This window comes from Photinus pyralis, unplaced genomic scaffold, assembly GCF_008802855.1.
Source record: "Photinus pyralis isolate 1611_PpyrPB1 unplaced genomic scaffold, Ppyr1.3 Ppyr1.4_LG4, whole genome shotgun sequence".
NCBI classification, from domain to species: Eukaryota; Metazoa; Arthropoda; class Insecta; order Coleoptera; family Lampyridae; genus Photinus; species Photinus pyralis.
In genome coordinates, this window is record NW_022170511.1 from 162,587 (window position 1) to 185,698 (window position 23,112).

Here is a 23,112-nt window from a genome sequence, read left to right on the forward strand (position 1 = left end):
ATTCGATGGGATAAATTCAATGAGTGTAGAAAAAAATTTCATAATGGCGGATTTCCAGATATTGACATCAACTTCCTTATTTTAAATGGACGCCATATTTGACTTTTACGTCACTCGATAGAGACAAAAATACAAAACCAGCTAGCGAGACAAATAACGAACGAATTTGGTTTCAAACACAATCGGCCATGGAATTATTGCCATAAGAAATACATTGTAAACTTCGAGGCAAAAATGCAAGGTTGATACCCAAATGAAATACTAAGTGTTTAGTATCACTGGTTTTGTAATTTTTTCTCTATGGAGTGACTTAAAAATCCAATATGGCGTCCATTCAAAACAAGGAAGTTGATGTCAATATCTCGAAAACCGCCATTTTGAAAAAAAATTTCTATTGAATATCCATTGAATTTATCCGATCGAATCTTCCAACTTTTATTTGAAACGATTTTCACATTTTTCCAATTATCTACTACGAAACGAATTATTTTTTTCAAAATATCGCATCGGAATATGCATCAACATCAAAGACTACACGTAAACTTGGCCAATTTAACCGAATTTGTAAGTATAATAATAACAAAGATAGCCATGTTATCCTACTCAATTTAAGACACCACGATAGAGAAGTCTATTACGCACCTTACATCCCTCGGCGCTAGCGCCTCAGGGTGTAATCTTCGTACTTAGGCAACAATAAGTACTAGACTTCTCTACCTTGGTATATAATGTACTATTATAATCACATAAAATATCAATAATATCAACCCCTAACCTTATAATGATTTAAACAGAAGTTTTGAAAAATCTTGAATAGCTTGAAAACCTTTGATGCTGGGTATAGGGAAATGTGGTATCAAACTACGTAGATCTTCATGTCGATGCCGGAAATACAATATAGGGTGTTCTATTTAAAAGCTATCCACATCCGTTAAAACTGGAAATGACACAATGATGATAATATTTTCTTTCGATAGATCATGGAAAACTATGTTAGTATGCACATTTTCAGATTTCAATTATTAATGGGAGTCTGAGTACTTTTGGGTAACGGTTTGCGTGATTACCGATAAATTAGTATTGTTAAGTATCCATCTATGAATATTATTATTGTTCCGAACATATGTTTTTATTATAAAATTTTGCAATAAATGCTGGCAGGACAATTATTTATATCTTAATTTCTTTCATATTAAAAATTCTTTCAAACCTCATGTAAATATAAAGGTAAATATTAAATAGGTAAGTGTGAAAATAAGTAATGATTAACACTAATCTAATTTTTCATTTCATGTATAGTATTCATTTCACATCCATTCGCATTTCCCATAAAATGCATTTTCGTGGACACGTTATAAGATAACATTGAAAAAGAAAATCTAAAGTCTAAGTATATCAATGTCTACTTACAGTGGAATTTCGGGAAAGTACAAGGGAAGTTTGGGGGAAGTTCCAAGGAAGTACTAGGGAAGTTCGGAGGAAGTACTGGGAAGTAAGGGGAAGTACTGGGAAGTAAGGGGAAGTATGAGGAAGTAAAGGGAAGTTAAAAGGAAGTACTGAAGGACTTCCCCCGAAGGGGAAGTATTGTACAAATTTTAGGTCTGGTGATTATACCCCCTGACGTAGTCCATCCTCGTGTCAAATTAAATTTTTTGACTGAGTTATACGACAAATAAGATATTTACAAACAATTGAGTTCTAGTTTTTGAGGTTTACTCTGTAAAGGGCAAGTAAAGTCTGTTTTCTTACACTAGAGGCAGTAAGTATAGTTTTTTGATAAAATTCGATAAAAATTGATTAATTAGGTAGACCCCTAGGCCCCAATGCATGATTAATAGTACTAATTTCTTAAACGGGATAAGAAAACCATAGTACACACCTAAGTTTTGTGAATTAAATTGAAATTACCCTCGAAATTACTTTTTTAAGTAAAAGCTCCTTAGCTTAGATTCATGGATGACATGAACCCATCCACTATGTCGAGTTTAAGAGTGGAGCTCAAACATTAGGTACTCGAATAGATGAAATATATAAATTCGGTCCAGAATTAGAATTAATTTTAGTTCCTTAGTAGATCGTAAGTAGCGTATAATTCAGAAATTTATTCAGAGCACTGCAACAGGGATAATGGGGTCATCCCGCCTTCATTTTTTATTTCTGATCCACAAAGTACATTAAAAATAAAAAGACCCGTGTCTCCTCAATTTTTATTTGCGAGTAAAATAAACCCAAAATAAATTATTGAAAAGCTGTGTTTTTAGTCCGAATTTGAAACGCTTCAGACTAAATACGTCACAAACCTACAACCAATCATGTAGAAGTGAGCTGGCAACCTTACGCGAGAGTCTGACGTTTGTCACATTTGACGTTTTGAGAGGGATGTTTAACTGCATCTAGCACGAAAGTGACAAGTGCCTGTGACAGATGACGCAAGTTATAAATGCCATTCTCCTGCAATATTGCCAAGTCGTTATGTCATCTGAATGGTTCTAGAAGCTGATTGGTCGGGCTTATTACGTCACAGAGCCCGCCACAATCATATCGTTTTGAATAAACCTTTAAAACCGCACATGTTCATTATTTTTTTGGTAATCAGCCTCTATTTTTAAATAAACTTTTACTGTCCAAAAAAATGTTTTATGGTTTCAGGTACACGCTTATTAAATTAGAACTGCGGAATTCAACTATACTGTAAACCCCCATTAAAGCAAAACAGTAGAAGGTACTAGGTGCACGTCCAATTTCGTGGGCATGTCGTTGCTGCCTGCCAAAAAAAAGAGAAATAGTTTTGATTACGTGCCCTTCGCTTGAACCGATGAGTAATAGTAAATGGTATATATTTCAATGAACCCAAAATGGCACCCAGTCATCCAGACAAGATGAATCATCCGCCGTATCGAATGGGAAAATCAATTCCGGACCTACAGATATGCACGGTACAGGTGAACGCATTCCGATCACACACAAGAGGATGACTCATTTTAGCAAAACGGAAGTAAGGGTACTTATAGACGTAATGCTCCTCACTTAACATTCTTGGCGTGTTTAGCCAGTCCAGGTAGTGACGCGAGGGACGTGCCTTTTTTCAACAACGGTATTAAGATGCGAGCGCCTGACGTAAATCATAATTGGTCGCCTAAATACAATCAAACCCAGTGATCTTACACAATATTCACCGAAAACACAAACATGGATGAATCACTCGGTCGGTTTCTTAATGAAATCCTCGGTGAATCATGCCAATGCCAAGTGATAACAGAATACTCTAAATTTAGATTTACGTGTAATGTTTGCAATTGTAAATCTTCTTTAATTATGGGTTCTGAAATTTTAACACTATTGCAGAGATTACGGCAATTTTTACTAATTAAGGGCGTTCTTAACATTGTTGTTAATCACTTGCAGCTGCAACACAGTTTGTTAACATGAGATCTAATCTAAATTACAAAAGTGGAGCAGTTGTAAAAACTGTTTTTTTTAAATTCTTTAGCAATTGATGCAATTTTCACACATTTGCAATTGATACCAAGTGGGTCAATTAAAACTACGAGAAAGGATGTGGTTTAATCTATTAACACTAAAGTGGTTTGAAAAACACACTACATTTTCACACTGTTTACGATTTCACACGCGTGCCAGTTGAAATGGGCGGGTCAATTTTTGGAAATGTGAGTAAGGACGCTCTCGGGAAAACCTTCAAACATACGTTAAGTAATTGTAATTGGCTTCGTTCCATGTTTCCCAACTATACTGAGAATACAATATATTAATATTACGTCGCCGAATAATGACTTACACCTCAAGGGCGATTTTTCCAACACTTTGTGCGCCCATTCGCGTTCCAAGCCACTATTTGTTGAAGGATCTATAGCAAAGAAAATTTTGGGTTTGTCAGAAATCAACAGGGCATTCAATAGCGACCTAGTTAATAAGGTAAGAAAATGGCACCTTCAATGTACACTTCTGAAGTTAACCCTTTGATGAGACGTATCCTATTCTCAGGATCACGTCTAAAAATACCTACTCGAAGTCGATAGCTCGTTCTATTCTCAATTTCTATGTAACACGATAGCAAATGCAGTAATCGACATACGAACTCGTTTAAACCTCCGCCCGTTTGCCGGAAACGAAATTAAAAATATTTTTCCGTTGTGGAATTATCATGTTGACAGACCCCGGGCGAACAGCCAAAAAAGTATAACTTTATGAAGGAAATTTCAAGCCTAAAGGTTTTCGTTTCTTAATAGTTCTGAACCAAACTCGAAGAGGGACGTTGATTAAAAGTTTCCCTTTGTCGTCGTGTATAATAGAAACCTTTATTTTATAGCAGAAGGCATAAAAATCGTTATAAAACTTCTAAATATTCTGTAGGTATTTAATTTAGACGTCCAAAATAGCAATCTTAGGTCTTCCCATCGTTTCCATGGAAACGATATTGTATTCTGTAGTAGACTTCATTTTATTTCGTGCTCTGCGTCCCAATTTTAATAAGAATGCACAATCTTTTGCCTTTATTTACCCTTGCCGCTGAAGTGATTGCTTTATATAGGTGCATTTACTGTTAAAGAGACATTAGACTACCTACTCATTCAAAGTTCAAAGCTATTAAAATGTCAATTTAACATCTGCTATAAAATAAAAGCACATTAAATATGTATCTCACAAACCATGGAAGGTTATACACTGCCTTTTTTTGAGGCCCGAAAAAAAATTGCCTCAGATCGACCCGAAAAAAGATTTTCTTATAGAATGTGGTCTGTAGAATCCATAATTTCAAACAGTTCCAAGATTGGGCTACTAGTTCAAAAGTTACAGCCCTTTGAATTTTTTTTCGAAATTGGTTTCTAGTCCATAACTTTTGATTGAGAAGTGATCGAAAAAGTACGAATTGTTTTGGATTCTACGCACCAAAATTAATAAGAAAAAGTGTTTTCCCGAGAAATTTTGGTGTAGTCGATTTTTGGTAAAAAAGGAAGGTTAATACACTGCCTTTTTTTGAGCCCCGAAAAAAAATTGTCTCAGATCGACCCGGAAAAAAATTTTTCTTATAGAATGTGGCCTGTGAATCCATAATTTCAAACAGTTCCAAGATTGGGCTACTAGTTCAAAAGTTACAGCCCTTTGAATTTTCTTTCGAAATTGGTTTCTAGTCTATAACTTTTGATTGAGAAGTCTGATCGAAAAAGTACGAATTGTTTTGGATTCTACGCACCAAAATTAATAAGAAAAAGTGTTTTCCCGAGAAATTTTGGTGCAGTCGATTTTTGGTAAAAAAGGAAGGTTATACACTGCCTTTTTTTGAGCCCCGAAAAAAAAATTGTCTCAGATCGACCGGGAAAAAAAATTTTCTTATAGAATGTGGCCTGTAGAATCCATAATTTCAAACAGTTCCAAGATTGGGCTACTAGTTCAAAAGTTACAGCCTTTGAATTTTCTTTCGAAATTGGTTTCTTGTCTATAACTTTTTGAGTGAGAAGGTCTTATCGAAAAAGTACGAATTGTTTTGGATTCTATGCACCAAAATTAATAAGAAAAAGTGTTTTCCCAAGAAATTTTGGTGCAGTCGATTTTTGGTAAAAAAAGGAAGGTTTATAACTGCCTTTTTTTGGAGCACGAAAAAAAATTGTCTCAGATCGACCCGGAAAAAAAATTTCTTATAGAATGTTGCCTGTAGAATCCATAATTTCAAACAGTTCCAAGATTGGGCTACTAGTTCAAAAGTTACAGCCCTTTGAATTTTCTTTCGAAATTGGTTTCTAGTCTATAACTTTTGATTGAGAAGTCTGATCGAAAAAGTACGAATTGTTTTGGATTCTACGCACCAAAATTAATAAGAAAAAGTGTTTTCCCGAGAAATTTTGGTGCAGTCGATTTTTGTTAAAAAAGGAAGGTTATAAACTGCCTTTTTTTGAGCCCCGAAAAAAAAAATTGTCTCAGATCGACCCGGAAAAAAATTTTCTTATAGAATGTGGCCTGTAGAATCCATAATTTCAAACAGTTCCAAGATTGGGCTACTAGTTCAAAAGTTACAGCCCTTTGAATTTTCTTTCGAAATTGGTTTCTAGTCCATAACTTTTGATTGAGATGTCCGATCGAAACAGTACGAATTGTTTTGGATTCTACGCACCAAAATTAATAAGAAAAAGTGTTTTCCCGAGAAATTTTGGTGTAGTCGATTTTTGGTAAAAAAGGAAGGTTAATACACTGCCTTTTTTTGAGCGCTGAAAATTGTCTCAGATCGCCCGGAAAAAAAATTTCCTTATAGAATGTGGCCTGTAGAATCCATAATTTCAAACAGTTCCAAGATTGGGCTACTAGTTCAAAAGTTACAGCCCTTTGAATTTTCTTTCGAAATTGGTTTCTAGTCCATAACTTTTGATTGAGAAGTCCGATCGAAAAAGTACGAATTGTTTTGGATTCTATGCACCACAATTAATAAGAAAAATTGTTTTCCCGAGAAATTTGGTGCAGTCGATTTTTGGTAAAAAAGGAAGGTTATACACTGCCTTTTTTGGAGCCCCGAAAAAAAAATTGTCTCAGATCGACCCGGAAAAAAAATTTTCTTATAGAATGTGGCCTGTAGAATCCATAATTTCAAACAGTTCCAAGATTGGGCTACTAGTTCAAAAGTTACAGCCCTTTGAATTTTTTTTCGAAATTGGTTTCTAGTCTATAACTTTTGATTGAGAAGTCTGATCGAAAAAGTACGAATTGTTTTGGATTCTACGCACCCAAAATTAATAAGAAAAAGTGTTTTCCCGAGAAATTTTGGTGTAGTCGATTTTTGGTAAAAAAGGAAGGTTATACACTGCCTTTTTTTGAGCCCCGAAAAAAAAATTGTCTCAGATCGACCCGGAAAAAAAATTTTCTTATAGAATGTGGCCTGTAGAATCCATAATTTCAAACAGTTCCAAGATTGGGCTACTAGTTCAAAAGTTACAGCCCTTTGAATTTTTTTTCGAAATTGGTTTCTAGTCTATAACTTTTGATTGAGAAGTCTGATCGAAAAAGTACGAATTGATTGAGATTCTACGCACCCAAATTAATAAGAAAAAGTGTTTTCCCGAGAAATTTTGGTGTAGTCGAATTTTCGTAAAAAGGGAAGGTTATATACTGGAGTAGGTCATTCAAGAATCTTCAGCTAGTAAGTCCGCTACCACTACCCTACAGTCCTACAGGTGCTAACACAGAGGGCGGTCCGACCCAACTAACAACGCAGCCAACTGTCATGCATGGTGGATTATCCATGTCTTCGATCCCGTATTAATAAGCGAAATTCCACCTCCCCACTTCAAGTAACTCAACTACCAGGATCATTCATCCGCTATTACGAGTCGCCTCGCATGGCATAAACACCATCAGGGTGTTCTTTTTAGTCTGGATTCTCGCTTGGGGCCGTCATGTACAGAGCCTGGCGTTACATGCCCCCTTGATATCACTGATCCAATCAAGCCCTGCAACCACGACAAGGCCCAACACTGAGGGGGTCTTGATAATCAATTGTTTTTCTGATTTAAACATTGTAATTCTAAGTAAATATTCTTCATATTTAACTAAATTCGTAGCTCTAAAATATCAGAAAATGAGCAATAGTGTCGGCTATAGTTGAAGCCTTGGATTATGTACTTTATATTCCACTGAAGACCACAAACAAATATTATAAGCAGCATCAGATTTGGACCATACTCCTTTCGTTTGTGCTACCGAGCTCCTATACATGAAGGAGGATGAGAATGGCAACAGATTGGAGCAATTCCGTTCCAAAGTTTGCAATTTCCCCACGTTTAGTAAAAAATTCTACATTGTGCTATAATAGAGCCCAGTTCAGTGTAAGTAGTGTATTAACACAGTGCAAGGCATATAGAAACAATTTAATATGCAAAAGTGTATTTCAACATCTAATAAATATAAATTCATAACAAAAATCTTACTTAAACAAAAAAAATGGAAGACATTTTAAGGCATAATTTAAGTACATGTCATATCTAACATAACGTTACATACGAACATCACCGGCACAACGGAAACCTAAATTTCCAGCGGTGCTATCTTTGGTATTTTGCGAACGAGCTGCGCATCGATATCTCCAACAGTAGCTCTCGTGGCACATATATGAACCACCCTTTTTCACCTTCTCATTCTGCATAAAAAAATATTAGCTTTAGTTCAATAAATACTCGAAGCATTCATGGTGACATTTTTTAAAAATTAACACATCTATCAGTTAGTTCTAATGGTCCATAGATGTGTGCATTCGTTCACCTCTGCTCTACAAATCCAAGAATTCCAAAATAGTTCTAACTGGTAGATAATGTTTCAATAGAAAAAAAGTTCACTATGGCCCCATCTACTCTTTCGTATATAAATGTATTGACCTACATCATTCTTTAACCAGGTGTCTTGCGTCCACTCCCAAACATTTCCCGCCATGTTGTATAAATTGAATTTATTGGGAGGATAATGATCAACTGGCGCTGTCGAAATAAAACCATCTTCGGCTGTATTTTCATTGGGAAAACTTCCTTGCCAAATATTCGTCCTACAAGTGAAATTATTTCAACAAAAAGAAATCATATCACTCTGGAAAACCTAAATGCATTCTGGAGACCCAGAACATTTTATAGCCCTGCCAGAGCTTTAAAATAATTCCGAATACAAACAAAACAGAATGCAACCTACCCTTACCAATGTTTATTTTGGGGATTCAATTTATTTCCCCACGGATACAGCTTTTGCCGTAATCCACCTCTGCAAGCCATCTCCCACTCGGCTTCAGTGGGCAGTCGTTTACCAAAGTACTTACAGTACTCGACAGCATCATTCCAAGAGACGTGCGCAACAGGATGGTTCCATTTATCTGCGAGAATGCGACAATAATTTAAAAATAGCACTATGGCGTACCTTCAACGGAAGACTTAGGACCTTCGGGATGTTTCCAATTGACACCATCGACTTTCACCCACCAAGGTGCTTGGACAGCCCGAACATCTTTATATTTATCTAACTCATTGTTAGGTATAAACATATCCAACATAAAACTATCGCCGAACTTCTCCGCCTCGGTAACATAAGAAGACCGATCGACGAAATCTTTAAAATTTTGATTTGATACTTCGTACTTATCTAAATAGAACGCTGCTACAGTAACGTTTCTAAGCGGTCCTTCATGATCGACTTCAAAAATAGGTTTGCTTGTTCCCATTTCGAAGGTAGCACCTTCAATCATTACCATGTTTTTAATATCGAAGGCAGGAGGTAAATTATTGTCAGAAGTTTTCTTATTAAATTCCTTTGAATATTTGTGTGTGCTCTCTACATCATTACATTCTGAATTACGATTTACTTGGCAACCACAATCGGATGCAATATGTTTAAATATGTTAAGTACGATTAGAGAAGACAGCAACTTATTTAAGTACATTTTGTACCAAAACCCTACAGCTAATTAAGTGACATGTATCTAATTAATTAATAAATTTATACAAATCCATAATTTATGGAGATTGATCTGTCAAGTTTAAAGTGTCAAACCTGTCAACATCAAAACAATCAAAACAAAAGCACTAAAGCAGTTATCATACAATCCTAAATTTATTTATACATGTTCCGATTTGAACACAATTCTTCCCTCAATCCTAGGATTGGTTGTACGCAACCTTTCACCCTTCCCTATCCATCGCTAATCTTTTCGTTTCTGCTTTCTGCATTAACTGTGCCCTTGCTTACGTTCCTATTTTAACGAGTTCATGAAAGCCATTGAAGAAGGTTTGGAGTGCGTTATAAAAATTACAAGTGCTATAAATATCTGGAAAACCCCTTCAAATCGTTTTTCAAACCATTAGAAAGCTTTCTAGTCCAGACCATTCTGCTCATATGTATATCGAACTCTGGGATTGCAATCCTAGCACCACAGTTCAGTGTTCGTATTTTAAAACTTAAATTTTGAGTTGCAAGTTCAATAGATGAAACGGTCCTTAGAATTGTTTAAACACTTGCAATTTCACATATTTGTAGCGTTCGTGTAATACCGACATTAGCAATTTATTTGTATCGATTAGTGTGAAACATACATTAAATCGTCATTTATCATACGTAGTCATTTCATCTACATCTTGTCTTGGGAAAAAGTTTTACCATTTCTGAAAGAAAGGTTGTCATTGTGATATTTTTAAAGCTCAGTATTCAATGGTTGCTTTTTAATAATTGAAATAAATATGTTTCGCGGTTTTGTAAGACATTCAAATAAACTAATCTACGATAATTAATCGAAACTAACTTTTTTTTAGGTAAGCTTCCTTATTGGCGTTTATGCTGGAATCTACATCTCCCAAAATTATGAAGTAAGTTTTAACAGGATATGTACATTTATTCACCAGATTACATTACAGATACCTCGAATAGATGACCCAGCAGTTATGCTACAAAAACTAAAGGATCTAGCAGATAAACATAAAAAAGATTAATGTAGTAGCATAATTTATTAAAATTAGTCAATAGTAATACACATATATTAATTAAGAGAACATTATACCACCACCAATGTACTCCTGTCTCACTTGTGGTTCGACAAATGCTAACCAATCGCTTGAATGAGTCGGTAGCAGACCCATACTTTGGCATTTATACAACGCTAACCCTATATTAACCAAATTTCCAAAAATATACACAATTTTTTGTCCAATTACACTAGAATTCTCTACCGATTTAAATGCGGCATTCAATTGGAACAGCGCTTGAATTGGTCGCATAAAAAGCATTCCCACCATCATTATAGGGAATATGGAAATTGAGTTCCCGGCCATGTACATTATGAACAGGTTCATTGGAACTTGTTTGATAGGTGCCAGCGCTACTTCCCAAGACTTCTTTATTATCAAATGACTGGTGTCAGTCTTCTTGGCTACCTCACTAGTGCCCAAAATGCCCGAAGTGCTATATGCCGGAGGTGCAGGTAATGCGGATTCATTAACCGAACTTATCTTATTACATCTGGAAGGATAAGCATGAGCATGCACTACTCAAAGGAATTAAATGAAATATACTTCGAGGAATCTAAACTCCATTTGAAACGTTTGCTTTGCACTTTTGTAGCCATTTTTACAACTTATATGCAGTTAATTATAACAAAAACAATAAGAAATTAGATTTTAGAATCAATAAATTGATTTTAAAAGTACCAACCGTGGACAATTAGACATATGATCAATGCCAACCGAACCAACAAGATTCCCTAGAAAATTTTTTATTCCAGTGGCGTGCGAATGTAAACGGCCTGGAGTGCCCTTTAACTGTACTGTATCAGTGAGTTGAAAAGCTTTGAAAACGAGCTCCTAAGCCCTAAGAAACCTCAAATGTACTATGGAACGCAATTAAAAAGTTTTCAAGATGGAGTTCCACTCAACTTTTTAGGTCTCTTCTAAAAACATGGAGACTTGAACAGCTTCGCCAAAGGTCTGGATATGGTTATGGAAAAACCAGGAGTGCCTTCTGTTTTCCACTGGTTCTTAAGTTTGGTCTCAATCAATCTCACTTCCGCTAGTACATATATTGTCTTATGGTGATTTTATACGCAACCCACATCAGTAGGTGCCGGAGTGCACAAGATACTAAGGAAACTAGAGTTATAGGAACTAAAAAGATCCTCGCCTACAGACACCCAAAACTTGGAAATATACTTACTAGCCAATTTAAAGATAGATATTTAAAGATAGTGTAAGACTATAGGATATGCTTTATAGCAATATATTAGGTGTAGGTACCAATTGGCTTGACTGTATAGAGACTCAGGACTATAGTTAACTAGTGTAATATTATGAGACTATTATAAACCGATGCTAAAGAGTCTATCTGTAGAGACAAGTAGGTATTGGAAGCAAATAGTTTAGCCTTTTGGTAAAGCGTAAAGCAAAGGGTAAAAACCCTTTAGAATTCAGATTTACATTTACAAAATAAGCCTACGGGGCCCTGTTACACCAACTTCACGTTCGAGCTAAGATTTCCATTGTTCCACTGGCTCTACCTTTGGAAATAATCTCCCAGCAGAGCTTCCTAAGTTAGTGAGTGAACTTTGACTGTTTATCCTCGTGTTTATCACATACACCATAACCAATAAGGGTTAAGTAATCAGTAAATAATTGGGAGTAAATCTTATCAATAGTAATTACCTAACGAGGTAATTAATACCAACCAGCTGAAGATATACGAATGTGTACTTCACCAAATTGCTGAATACATGATCTAACCTTCAACATGGGTAATCCGGGCCTTCCCTTAGGTAAGAACGACAAAATCCAAACACTAATTTAAATTAAAAAGTGTAGATTTGAGCTGCGTAAATAATGTTCACATAAATCTATCCGCCATCCAAAGCAAAGCGGCCGATTTACAAAATTCTCGCCCACTTAAAGACGAACATCGAGCAGCATGGCTTCTAAAGGCAGTAACGTGTATAGATCTAACAACTTTAAGCGGTGACGACACAGCTAGTAACGTGTCTCGACTTTGCCTCACGGTAAATATTAAACTGTCTGTCTACACATTATCCGTTACCTTACAGGCCTTTCGTCCATTACCCGAAACTTTGTTAAACACTTTAGGATTTGAATACAGTGAAAAATGCCCTATACATACGGCAGCAGTCTGTGTGTACCCGGCAAAAGTTCCATGTGCCGTGAATACCATAAGGAAATTCGGGAAATCGTGTAACATTAAAGTAGCATCTGGTATACACATTCAATGTGAAATAACAAATTAAGCTGTTGTATAGTTGCGACAGGTTTTCCTAGCGGTCAGATGGCATTTCACACACGATTAGAGGAAATTAAGGACGCGGTCAAAATGGGGGCCACTGAAATCGATATTGTGATTGACCGCAGCTTGGTTTTAACCGGTCAGTGGGAGGCTTTGTACTGTGAGTTGAAGGAAATGAAAAGTGCATGCGGATCAAAGGCACACATGAAGTCTATTTTAGCAACGGGTGAATTGGACAATCTCACAAATGTAGGTATGACACCACAGTCTTTTAAAGCCTAAGTCAACTTCTCTTTAAGGTGTACAAAGCATCAATGATTGCTATGATGGCCGGATCTGACTTTATTAAAACATCAACAGGTAAAGAAGCACTGAATGCAACCATTCCATTCGGTATTGTCATGTGTCGAGCAATCAAAGACTATCACATGAGGACAGGTCATAAAGTAAGTATTTCGGCAGTTGTAATGAAAATTACTGGTGAAGTTGTGATAGGTGGGCTTGAAACCTGCAGGTGGCATTAAGACCAGTAAAGATGCACTCGCCTGGCTGGTGATGGTTAAAGAAATCTTGGGAGACTCCTGGCTAACCCCTGAGCTATTTCGTATTGGAGCATCCGGTTTACTTACAGATATTGAGCAAGACTTGCAACAGTATGTTATGGCATAAGTAAATAATCAATAAAATTCCATATACATTTTAAGTGAAATGTATAACCAAATAATTTCATAGATGCAGGAATCTTGAGACTCCGTTGTGATTGGAAAATCTACAAAATGCCCAAATTTTTCAATTTCTCTTGTATAAGGATTATTGCAAGTCTTTTAAATTATCAATTTCTTGAAGCGTAGATACTGTTCGCTCTGGGTCGTGCAATCGAAGACATGTAGTTCTCAACGGATGAGAAACGTTAGCATTGAATTCAGACAACACAAATTGAAAAGGGAAATGCTTTGTAACCAAAACAGGAGGACACCGTGGAGAACTCGCAGAAAATCTAATGCAATTCAAACTTCTCAAGGTTAAAATCGGAACGATTACATGATTGCAGCAGCTGGCGATGGTGCGAAGCTATTCTTTAAAGAATTGAGCCTAAAGTTTATTTGATAGACCTACGGTTATAGAAACGGTAGTGAAATTGGCAGCGAAATAAGGCAAAAGTGTTACGCAGTTTGCAATCACGAAAAAATGTGTTGTTTGTGCGATCTTCGTGTGAAAGTTGTTGTAAAACGGTTCAGTTTAATGTACCTGTTATTGAAATTGTTCTTCCAAGGGCTTTAAATAAACTCCTATGCATAAGAAGTTAAGAATTGCAAAAATAAATGTTTTCTGTTCATTGAGCATGATGTGTTGCCTACAAACCAGGCTACACAAATATCAAGTGCCCATATTCAACTCGGGGATTTGCTTGAATCTCCCCAATCTCCCGTTTTTATTAAGGATAAGGAGGGCCTCCACGAACGAATTGCCCAGGGCTCCGAAAAACTTAAAAACGCCACTGCATTTAAGGAATAATAAGTGCAACGTTGCTATTAATCGCATAAATTCAAATAAAATTTTAAAAGAAGGTGCGTACATGGCGACATCTCAACTAGACTTCTAAAACTATAATTGATAGAAAGTGTATCGATTGTCAAGGAGATGGCGCACTAGTACTTGTATTTAAATTATCTATTAAAAAACCGGGCCTTTAAACTACAACTGCTCATCAGACTTCTCAATCAAAAGTTATAGACTAGAAACCAATTTCGAAAGAAAATTCAAAGGGCTGTAACTTTGGAATTAGTAGCCCAATCTTGGAAGGTTATACACTGCCTTTTTTTGAGGCCTGAAGAAAAAATTGTCTCAGGTCGACCCGGAAAAAAATTGTTTTTATAGAATGGGGCCTGTAGAATCCATAATTTCAAACAGTTCCAAGATTGGGGCTGCTAGTTCAAAAGTTACAGCTCTTTGAATTTTCTTTCGAAATTGGTTTCTAGTCTATAACTTTTGATTGAGAAATCTAATCGAAAAAGTACGAATTGTTTTGGATTCTACGCTCCAAAATTAATAAGCAAAAGTGTTTTCCCGAGAAATTTTAGTGTAGTCGATTTTTGGTAAAAAAGGAAGGTTATACACTGCCTTTTTTTGATGCCCGAAGAAAAAATGGTCTCAGATCGACCCGGGAAAAAAAATTCTTATAGAATGGGGCCTGTAGAATCCATAAATTCAAACAGTTCCAAGATTGGGCTACTAGTTCAGAAGTTACAGCCCTTTGAATTTTCTTTCGAAATTGGTTTCTAGTCTATAACTTTTGATTGAGAAGTCTAATCGAAAAAGTACGAATTGTTTTGGATTCTACGCCCCAAAATTAATAAGAAAAAGTGTTTTCCCGAGAACAGTTCCAAAATTGGGCTACTAGTTCAAAAGTTACAGCCCTTTGAATTTTCGAATACTAAATATTTATGAAAGTATTTGAGTTACCAATACAAATACTGCTTCCATAAAAGTATTTAATTACAAAGTATTTGAATACTTTAAAGGATTTGAATACTAAAAAGTATTTACAAAATCGAACACTGCCCAGCTCTGTCGACCTAAAACCTTGTATGCGGGGTTTTCTTTTCTGCCCATCCTTCGCGTTCCTTTTTGCTTTCTTTTTCTCACTTCTTCGCAATTCAATAACATGACAAATTTCCTGGGAAGTGAAAAAAATATGTCCTAGTGGGTATTTTCAAACGATTGGAACGGTTTGCCTGGGCGCACCATCCTGTCCTGTTGAAACCACCAGACTTTTGTTGTGTTTTTGTGCCGTACAAATAAAAATTCTAGGTGCTCAGTACGGTATGTAGGTACTTTTTTTACGGGCCATATAAAAATATTAGGTAACGTTGCATTGAAAATCTCTCAAGGGTGTCTTGTAGAGCTCAAATAGTGGCAATGGGAAAGTGTTTAGTACGTCATTACCGCCCATACTTCCCTGGTATAGCTATAAATATATTATTATCGACTGTACCGAGATCTTTATCTATTTTTTTAATTATCTTCACGAAGGTACGTAACTAATACTTCAAAATTCAATTAAGGGTAGGTACCTAGCATACATTTACCACCTGAGAAAACCAAATGTGTTTTATGCAGGTTTGATGGACCCCCAGAACTGGTAGTGGTCCTTTTTACTCCCTTTCCGAAAAACCGAGGGAGTCTTGCAGTTAACTGTTTTTAACTAAACAAAGTAAACCTCCAACATGAACTCAAAGAACACTTTTTTTTTCGCAATATAATTTATTAGGTGGTATCTACTCTATTTTCCCTTTATTAAGCTGCGTGCTGCTACTTTACCAAAACGTCTGTCCGTCCGTTTCGATATATAGCTGAAATTTGGTACATAGAGAAGCCATGATTTAGGTAAAGAGTGATTAGGAGAGACAGACGATCACAAAAAGCGTACTTGCTCTACTTCCGTATAGCTTGGCGTGGACTTTATTTTTTATTCAATGGCGTGGGTCTATTCTGTCCTGTAGTGTAGATATGCACAGTTATACCTTTGGTTATATATATATAAAGGTCGCCTACTATCATTATTGGGTAACCTTCGTTTGTATATCTATTTAAATTTTAAGTTTGTATACTTATCTGCATAATGAGGGTCAGCAAGATATTTTTAATCACGTAACTGTTTCCTATGGTTTCCTTTGTCAGTTCTTTGTGGGTTAAAACTTAGCATCAGATTCCATTGGTACATGTGCACACATTTCTAGAGAATAAAAGAATAAATCGATTTGAAGTCATTTAATAACATTGTAACAACTATGTACATAAAATTAACAAATACACATACTGTATAAAACTTAAGCTAAGTGTTAACAAAGTCAATGGTGTTAGTATTTAACCACTTAGGTACTTGCAATGATTTAAGGCACCCAATTGAGCGTGTTTCGCATGACGGAAAGAGGCTGACAATTAATGGTCCAAGTTGAAACCATGATGAGGATCGGCACTATAATGGATCGTTTGCAGTTTTCCATGTTTATCATAAAAACCGTAATGCCCCTTTACATGCCCATGTTTATCACGTTCTTCATATCGGAATTGCCTGTTGTAACTGAAATTAAAAGAGAATTAGCTACTTATTACCTGAGCTTAATTAGGAGGTGTACGTTGGACGTATACTAATTATGCAGTAATGTCGACTACGATTTCCTTATTCAACACACTGACCAAGGCTATATTTACTTACAAGTTGGTAATGAAACACGATATTAATGATAATGATCTTGACAATGTGTAGTTGCTTTGTTAACGTGTTAAAGCTAAATAAATTCATTATTCAATACTGATACCCATCACAAGTTATTCGCCACTGATCTTCATTTTGCCATTTATAAAAAGATGCATGGATATTCATGAATTTAGAATTTTTCAAAGTTGCGATGCGTACCTACCTATAGTTATACATGTATGATCGACTTGTTATAAAATAAGCAGTTAAGAACAACTAGAAACAGTACAAGAGTTACAGTGAATAAAAGAAATGAAATTCAGTAGTTAGAGTCAGTTAAGTTAAAAGAGTTAAAAGAACAGGATGAAAGTTACCCTTTGCCAGTATCGTAACCCCATTTGTAACTATGAGGTCCCTCATGGCCTTGTATATGAAAATGTTGACGATAGGGTGAAGAAGAATGATGTAAGTCTGAAGAAGGTGAATGATCGGAAGTTAGATGATTGCTCTCGCCAAGAAAGTTAAAGCCTTCCGAGAATCCAGTGGCGGCAGAGTCGGGTTCGTTAGCTTTAGTTTGTACCTTTTCATTGGTGACCGCCTTCTGATTCTGTACTTTTTCCAAATTCAATACCACCTTATCGTAGTCTTTCTGTTTGTTTAAGTAGTCCTCTTTGGTAATTGGGGTGAGAAGGATTTCCTGTTTAGGCCTCGCGGATAGGGGCTTCTCTTTATCGTAGACGTCGGCGTTGTATTTTTTCGGGTAGAGGTTTGTGGGCTGCTGCTGTTTGGTGATTATCGCGGGAAGCTCGTAGTAGAATTTAGGATCGTTGTTCGGATTCCACGGTTCGAGCGAGGGAAGTTGGAGATCTTCGGAGGGTACCGGGTAGTCGTAATTAGCGCTGGGGCCGAAAAAACTTCTTGGAACCTCTAGTAGTGAGGGTCTTGGCTCGTCGGATGACAAGGGCGCGGATGCATCGTCTTTGGATAGCCAGGCGGGAGCGGGAGATTCGTCTGGTACCCTCAAGATCTCCAACAGAGACGGTGGAGGTTGCTCGGTATCTTCGGCTCGTATTTGCGCACCTACTACTAGTACGATCATCTGGAAATGATAAATTATCTTATAGGAGTGAAGGAAGTTTCAGTTTCTAATCAAGTTCATTTTAACAAATGAAGAGAAAGTTGAACGATCGATTAATGCCTAAATCTACATGGTGAAATGTTTAATCGAGAACGCTATTTAAAAGTGAAATGTATACAAGAAGGGAAATGCAATGATTATTACCCTCTAGTAACGTAATGTGTGATTTAATCTGCCCAAGTAGGATTGTTAGATTCGCGTGGATAGAGAATGTGAACTTATTGTTATATTCGTAATTTTCAACTTTCTTTCCATATCATTTATTTTTGTTTGTTCCAGTTTTTGATAAAATTTCTCTATACCAGTTTTCAAAGAAAGTGTAATTATTTTGTGGGTTTACAAAAGTTAATTAACGTACTTAAGAGACTGGCAACCAACTGTTTCAATTTAGACGTTTGTAAAAGTTAACAAATGGGTTACGAAGATTAATTTTGTAAGCTAATAGACCTCTCTTCCTTGTGCATTTAGGTACCTATACCTAGTATGCAACTGTAATTAAAACGCCTTTATGTTCGGTGCCACATTTTACCTACTTCCCAGATCAAAACATTTCCTCTATTTAGGTAATATACATAATTTAGTGTTATAGGCAATTAAAGGATGAGAGCGCTATTACGCATTTGTATAATTACGTATCTATGCAAAACAGTTAGCAATTTTCGACGATTTCACGGATAAAGCTACAAAGTATCCAATTCAGACATTCCGAAGATTATCTAAAAGAGAAACCTAAGGTTAAAGTTTGTTATATAAGGAATGACCAAAGTGAATCAGTTTCGATTTATTGTATAACCCACACACACACTTCGTCCCAAATTGAAAGTGAAGCGAGTTTCCAATTTGATTTAAGCTTAAGCAAATGCCGTGTGTGTTAAAAAATAACCACAAGTTTGATTGGTTGTTTTTGGCTTGATCTGAATCAGACATGCAAATTATTTTTATTTACAAAAGTTTCGCAAGAAGTATCCGCAGACTGAAGGTACAAAAACAGATTAGAACCGCAGATGATGTTAAATAGAGCTTGTCTTAGGAGCCGGTACAGATGGTTTTTGAGACAAAAGAAATAAAAAACTTTGTTTTGAATCCACAACGTTCGTCCAAAGTACACAATTTCAATGTTACATGCACTATTCATATGGTCAAAATCATCCAAAGATCTTAAAAACAGAGTCAAATGGACGACTCATACACTCAAGTTGCCTGGTTGCCACCAAAATCTTGACCATATCGTTGACCCATTGTTTACATACAAACGAAATTACGTAAGATGAATCTAATTAATGGTATCTGCGTCAGATTGTATATTCCTTTGCATACATTATCATTAATTTAGACTAATTACATTTGGATTTAAAAAATACCGAAGACCCATTTAGATATAAAACTTCAGAAGTCTCACCAAATAGAGGATGGCCATGGTATCTCTTATCACATTCACCTACCGAAGTAAACTAATTAACACTATACCGTTAAAACACAAATGTGACATCGCGTTTCTAATTCACGGTCTTTTATGCTTTACCATTTCTCCCATACCTTGACGATTAAACCAACAGGGATCGGTTAATTTCGGAATTAAATATTACTTCTTTATTAAATTCGATTTATGAAAGTACTTTTTATAAGGGTACACTTTTGCATATTCACTTCTTACATGAACAATTTATGTAGATTGTAAGTACGGTCAGTTTACTTAGACTAATCAGACACAGTTGGCTGAAATAAGTGTAAGTGCTTTTTAGGATTGCGTGAAAGCGAAAACGATTTTTCTTTATAGGTAGCAAATACGGCGGATCGAAAATGCGTGTAAAAACGGTTACGCTCAGCAATTATTCTAATAGCTTCCGGTTTCTAATTATTGAAAACTTCGTTTACAAATAAGAGCGTATTATGGAATAATTAATACATCTGTTGTTTTAATTCGATTCTTATGCAATATTAATTTAACTAATTATACAGAAGTGAAGCGTTAATTAACCTTCGAGATTCTGACTGCTTATTGTAAACATTAAATTAACAGTGTACGGGAGATTGTTTAAAAAAATTACCCACGATTAAAAATGGTAAAGAAATCGTTTTTATTTATGGTTGAACTATCAAGGTACTTTGAAGATTTTGAGGATTGCGTCATGTGTGTTTATAGTGAGAGCAGCTAGCTTTAAAATGGGTACAATAATGTAAGCGCGTAGGTATATTGCAGTTGTAGTTGAGACTTGAGAGGATTAAAATTTGAATAATCCACCCTGTAAATTACTTATATTACCTACTTTCAATGTGATTCAATGGAAGAAGAACACTGGGGAGCTGAACTACGCCGCCCTTTGTGCTATGTTAAATAATAACAATTAACTAGGTATGTTTGCACATGCCTATTTCAAATTTTGGGATTTTTCTAAAATATTTTGTGTCTTTTATTATGTTTCTTTTATATAATACATAGGTACTTATGGCTTTGGTTAATTAATGAATTACCGTAGGTTCTTATTTTTCGTGAAGGCACAATTTATACTTAATAAATTCATTCGTATAAAAAACCGTCTGTAGTTCAATTACATATTTTAATTATAGTAGGTACGTAAAGGCTTTTTTTCACTACTAGCGTCTGATGACATGATTATTAACCTTTTTTCCACTTGTAAAGTAGGCTTTCTCGGCATTTGTTTAAAGTGGTTAATAATTTTTTATTATTAACTAGTAGTCAATAATGAGAACTGTCACGCTGTCACTTTTAGAAAACACAACCCGAAATTTCGCTCAATGAACGTTTAGACAAGTTCTCTAAAACGAATAATTGCCACCATTCGCAATTTCCAGAGAAATTACATACCTAAAATTATCACATTTTGAAAAAATTCGAACGAAATTACTCTTTGAAAAATCTCAATAACAGAACAAAATACGGCCTGTTTGACTTGTACTTCCACGTACTTGATTGACATGTTAAATTAAGAAACAAACAATTCTGTCCAACCGTTAACTCTCTTATCAATAATATAATATGTTAATTTAGAGGATTTCAAGTGCTAGTAGTGAAAAAAATAGTATATATACCACGGTAGAGAAGTCTATTATTGCATTCGCACCTTACACCCCTCGGCGCAAGCGCCTCGAGATGTAATCTTGGTGCTCAGGCAATAATAGTGGACTTCTCTACCTTGATATATAATGTACTATTCTTGTGTTGGTGCAAATAATAATGCGTTCAGTATTACACTTTCTTTTGTAGCATAGTTTATGAACGTAAAGTTGTGTTTCACGTTGTTCGTTGTTTTTCCTACTGTGTACGTTCCATAAGACACTATGCGTTCTTATAGGTACAGAGAATATCGTGTAAGAAAGCTATTTAATTATGAAGATATCGTGCATAATAGGTATGCTTTGATGGTTGCAGTAGCGAAAGAACAGAAGAGAATTTAGTGCTGATGTTTCAAAGGGCGTGATGTGCCCTTCTGCTAGCAAGGGTTTCTATTTCGCAAATTCACTCTGTGGAAATGAGACCAGGTGTCCCACCAACTAGTAATTTTCCCAACGGAAAAAATTACGTCACTTAAATTGAAGAAGAAGCAAATTTAGTCTTGCCTTTTAAGTTTTTCGTCCTCCCCGTTAGGCGAGAGGCGACGTTACCATGACCATCGCCTTAAAGAGTTCAATGCACGTGTAGTGTTTTGTGATTAAATTATTACTTATTAATTTCAATTGAATCCAAGGAAGCAATTAAAGGGAGGGTTGAAATTGCTGAAATTTTGCATTTACGTGCTATTTATTTTCTGGGTCTTTTTAAAAGATGTTCATTTATTACAAATTTACAGTTAAAATACTTGCCTATTTTTCCTACCACAATAGCTATTTACCTATGCAGTACCACATTTCCTTATTTATTAAACGGTTCAGCTCGGAAAATTGCTACGTACACTAAATCCCAAAATAGAGCGCGCATAGAAAACTAACCCTTCCTTCTATACAACAATTCACGAATCCACAAATTAAATTCCCGTGAATTTGAACCATCCGATCTTTCCATTTCTTAATAAGTGACATAAGGCGAAGGAATGCCGTATGATCCAAAAGTAGTGGGGACAGTTTGAATTTCCTGCAAACCAAAAAACACGCCGGTAAGCACTAAGTAATTAAATTCCACCCTTAAATCACTTCAACCCCTAAGTCTTACTTACGCTTCATCATATTTAAGGGATTGTTTTGTTGATTAATAGTTATAGGTATATTATATAAGACGATAAAGGGATATTTTAACCATTGAGTGAATTAAGTTACACGAGATCGTTAGTTTCCCTTTATCGCCGTGTATAATACAAAACTTGATTTTATAGCAGAAGCCACAGATTAAATCTGTGCAGAAGCCATATAAATCATTGTAAAGCTTCTGACAAGAAAACGTCGAAAATAGCAAGCTTAGGTTCTGCCGTCGCGGTCGTTTCCATAGAAACAGCATTGTCATATGCTCTGAACGTTATCTTATATCGTGCTCCGCATCCCATTTGAAATAAGAATGACAGATGTCATTAGAATGCAAAATCATCTGCTTCACTTTATCTCCCCTTGGGGTTAAAGTGATCGCGTTATCTACCCTCGCGGTTAAAGTGCCAGTCAATGTGTCAATGTAACATCTGCTATAAAATAAAATTGTTTTATTAAATGAGTTCACTAATCATACGATAGAATGTTGGTAACAATAAAGAGCTTCTGGAAAAACCTTTAAAAAATGGAAGAAATTTATCAACGTAACCAAAATGTTCCTTCGATAAAAATAATTCAAAAATTATTGTACTTGGCACTACTAGAGGACATAAAATATCATATAGCGAAAGTGCAAACGCGATGGGTGACTTTTATTGTGAACAGACGGACCCACTAACGAAACCGAAGGAAAGGACTATACGAGAACCCACCCCTCGGGACAATGGCTATATTGTATATAAAATGTCAAATTACAAAGGGCGGTTTATAGTCTGCACTACGCATCCAAATCCAAGAATTTAGTTTGCATTTTAGAAACAGTGGATTA

The 23,112-nt window shown here is 35.8% G+C and overlaps 4 protein-coding genes and 1 long non-coding RNA gene across 7 annotated transcripts; 2 read left to right on the forward strand and 3 right to left on the reverse strand.

Annotated features, from left to right (window-relative positions):
* Positions 1-7,870: 7,870 nt before the first annotated feature.
* Positions 7,871-9,543, reverse strand: LOC116169586 (formylglycine-generating enzyme). The gene is made up of 4 exons (XM_031485723.1): positions 8,902-9,543; positions 8,686-8,857; positions 8,380-8,539; positions 7,871-8,140 (listed from the first exon to the last, which is right to left on the reverse strand). Exons 1-4 carry the CDS (start codon positions 9,419-9,421, stop codon positions 7,997-7,999), a joined length of 996 nt encoding a protein of 331 aa, XP_031341583.1. The 5' UTR covers positions 9,422-9,543; the 3' UTR covers positions 7,871-7,996.
* A 538-nt stretch (positions 9,544-10,081) lies between these two features.
* LOC116168783 lies at positions 10,082-10,450 on the forward strand. The gene is made up of 3 exons (XR_004144837.1): positions 10,082-10,229; positions 10,287-10,340; positions 10,389-10,450. It is a non-coding gene; the product is annotated as an uncharacterized LOC116168783 (long non-coding RNA).
* A 9-nt stretch (positions 10,451-10,459) lies between these two features.
* Positions 10,460-11,203, reverse strand: LOC116168782 (ER membrane protein complex subunit 4). Its single transcript, XM_031484763.1, has 2 exons — positions 11,043-11,203; positions 10,460-10,989 (listed from the first exon to the last, which is right to left on the reverse strand). The coding sequence occupies exons 1-2, from the start codon at positions 11,093-11,095 to the stop codon at positions 10,515-10,517; spliced, it is 528 nt and encodes a 175-aa protein (XP_031340623.1). The 5' UTR covers positions 11,096-11,203; the 3' UTR covers positions 10,460-10,514.
* A 34-nt stretch (positions 11,204-11,237) lies between these two features.
* On the forward strand, positions 11,238-13,739 carry LOC116168780 (deoxyribose-phosphate aldolase). 3 transcript variants are annotated; one of them, XM_031484762.1, is made up of 7 exons: positions 11,238-11,353; positions 11,410-12,274; positions 12,321-12,511; positions 12,557-12,722; positions 12,767-12,999; positions 13,050-13,196; positions 13,246-13,453. In XM_031484762.1, the coding sequence occupies exons 2-7, from the start codon at positions 12,250-12,252 to the stop codon at positions 13,417-13,419; spliced, it is 936 nt and encodes a 311-aa protein (XP_031340622.1). In that variant the 5' UTR covers positions 11,238-11,353; positions 11,410-12,249; the 3' UTR covers positions 13,420-13,453. The 3 variants fall into 3 exon arrangements, with proteins under 3 accessions (XP_031340622.1, XP_031340621.1, XP_031340620.1); XM_031484761.1 differs by adding an exon at positions 13,483-13,739 and having other exon boundaries at positions 11,284-12,274; positions 13,246-13,419; XM_031484760.1 differs by having other exon boundaries at positions 11,284-12,274.
* Positions 13,740-16,506: 2,767 nt separating this feature from the next.
* Positions 16,507-19,636, reverse strand: LOC116169232. Its single transcript, XM_031485265.1, has 3 exons — positions 19,489-19,636; positions 17,326-18,050; positions 16,507-16,834 (listed from the first exon to the last, which is right to left on the reverse strand). Exons 1-3 carry the CDS (start codon positions 19,504-19,506, stop codon positions 16,693-16,695), a joined length of 885 nt encoding a protein of 294 aa, XP_031341125.1. The 5' UTR covers positions 19,507-19,636; the 3' UTR covers positions 16,507-16,692.
* Positions 19,637-23,112: the final 3,476 nt, after the last annotated feature.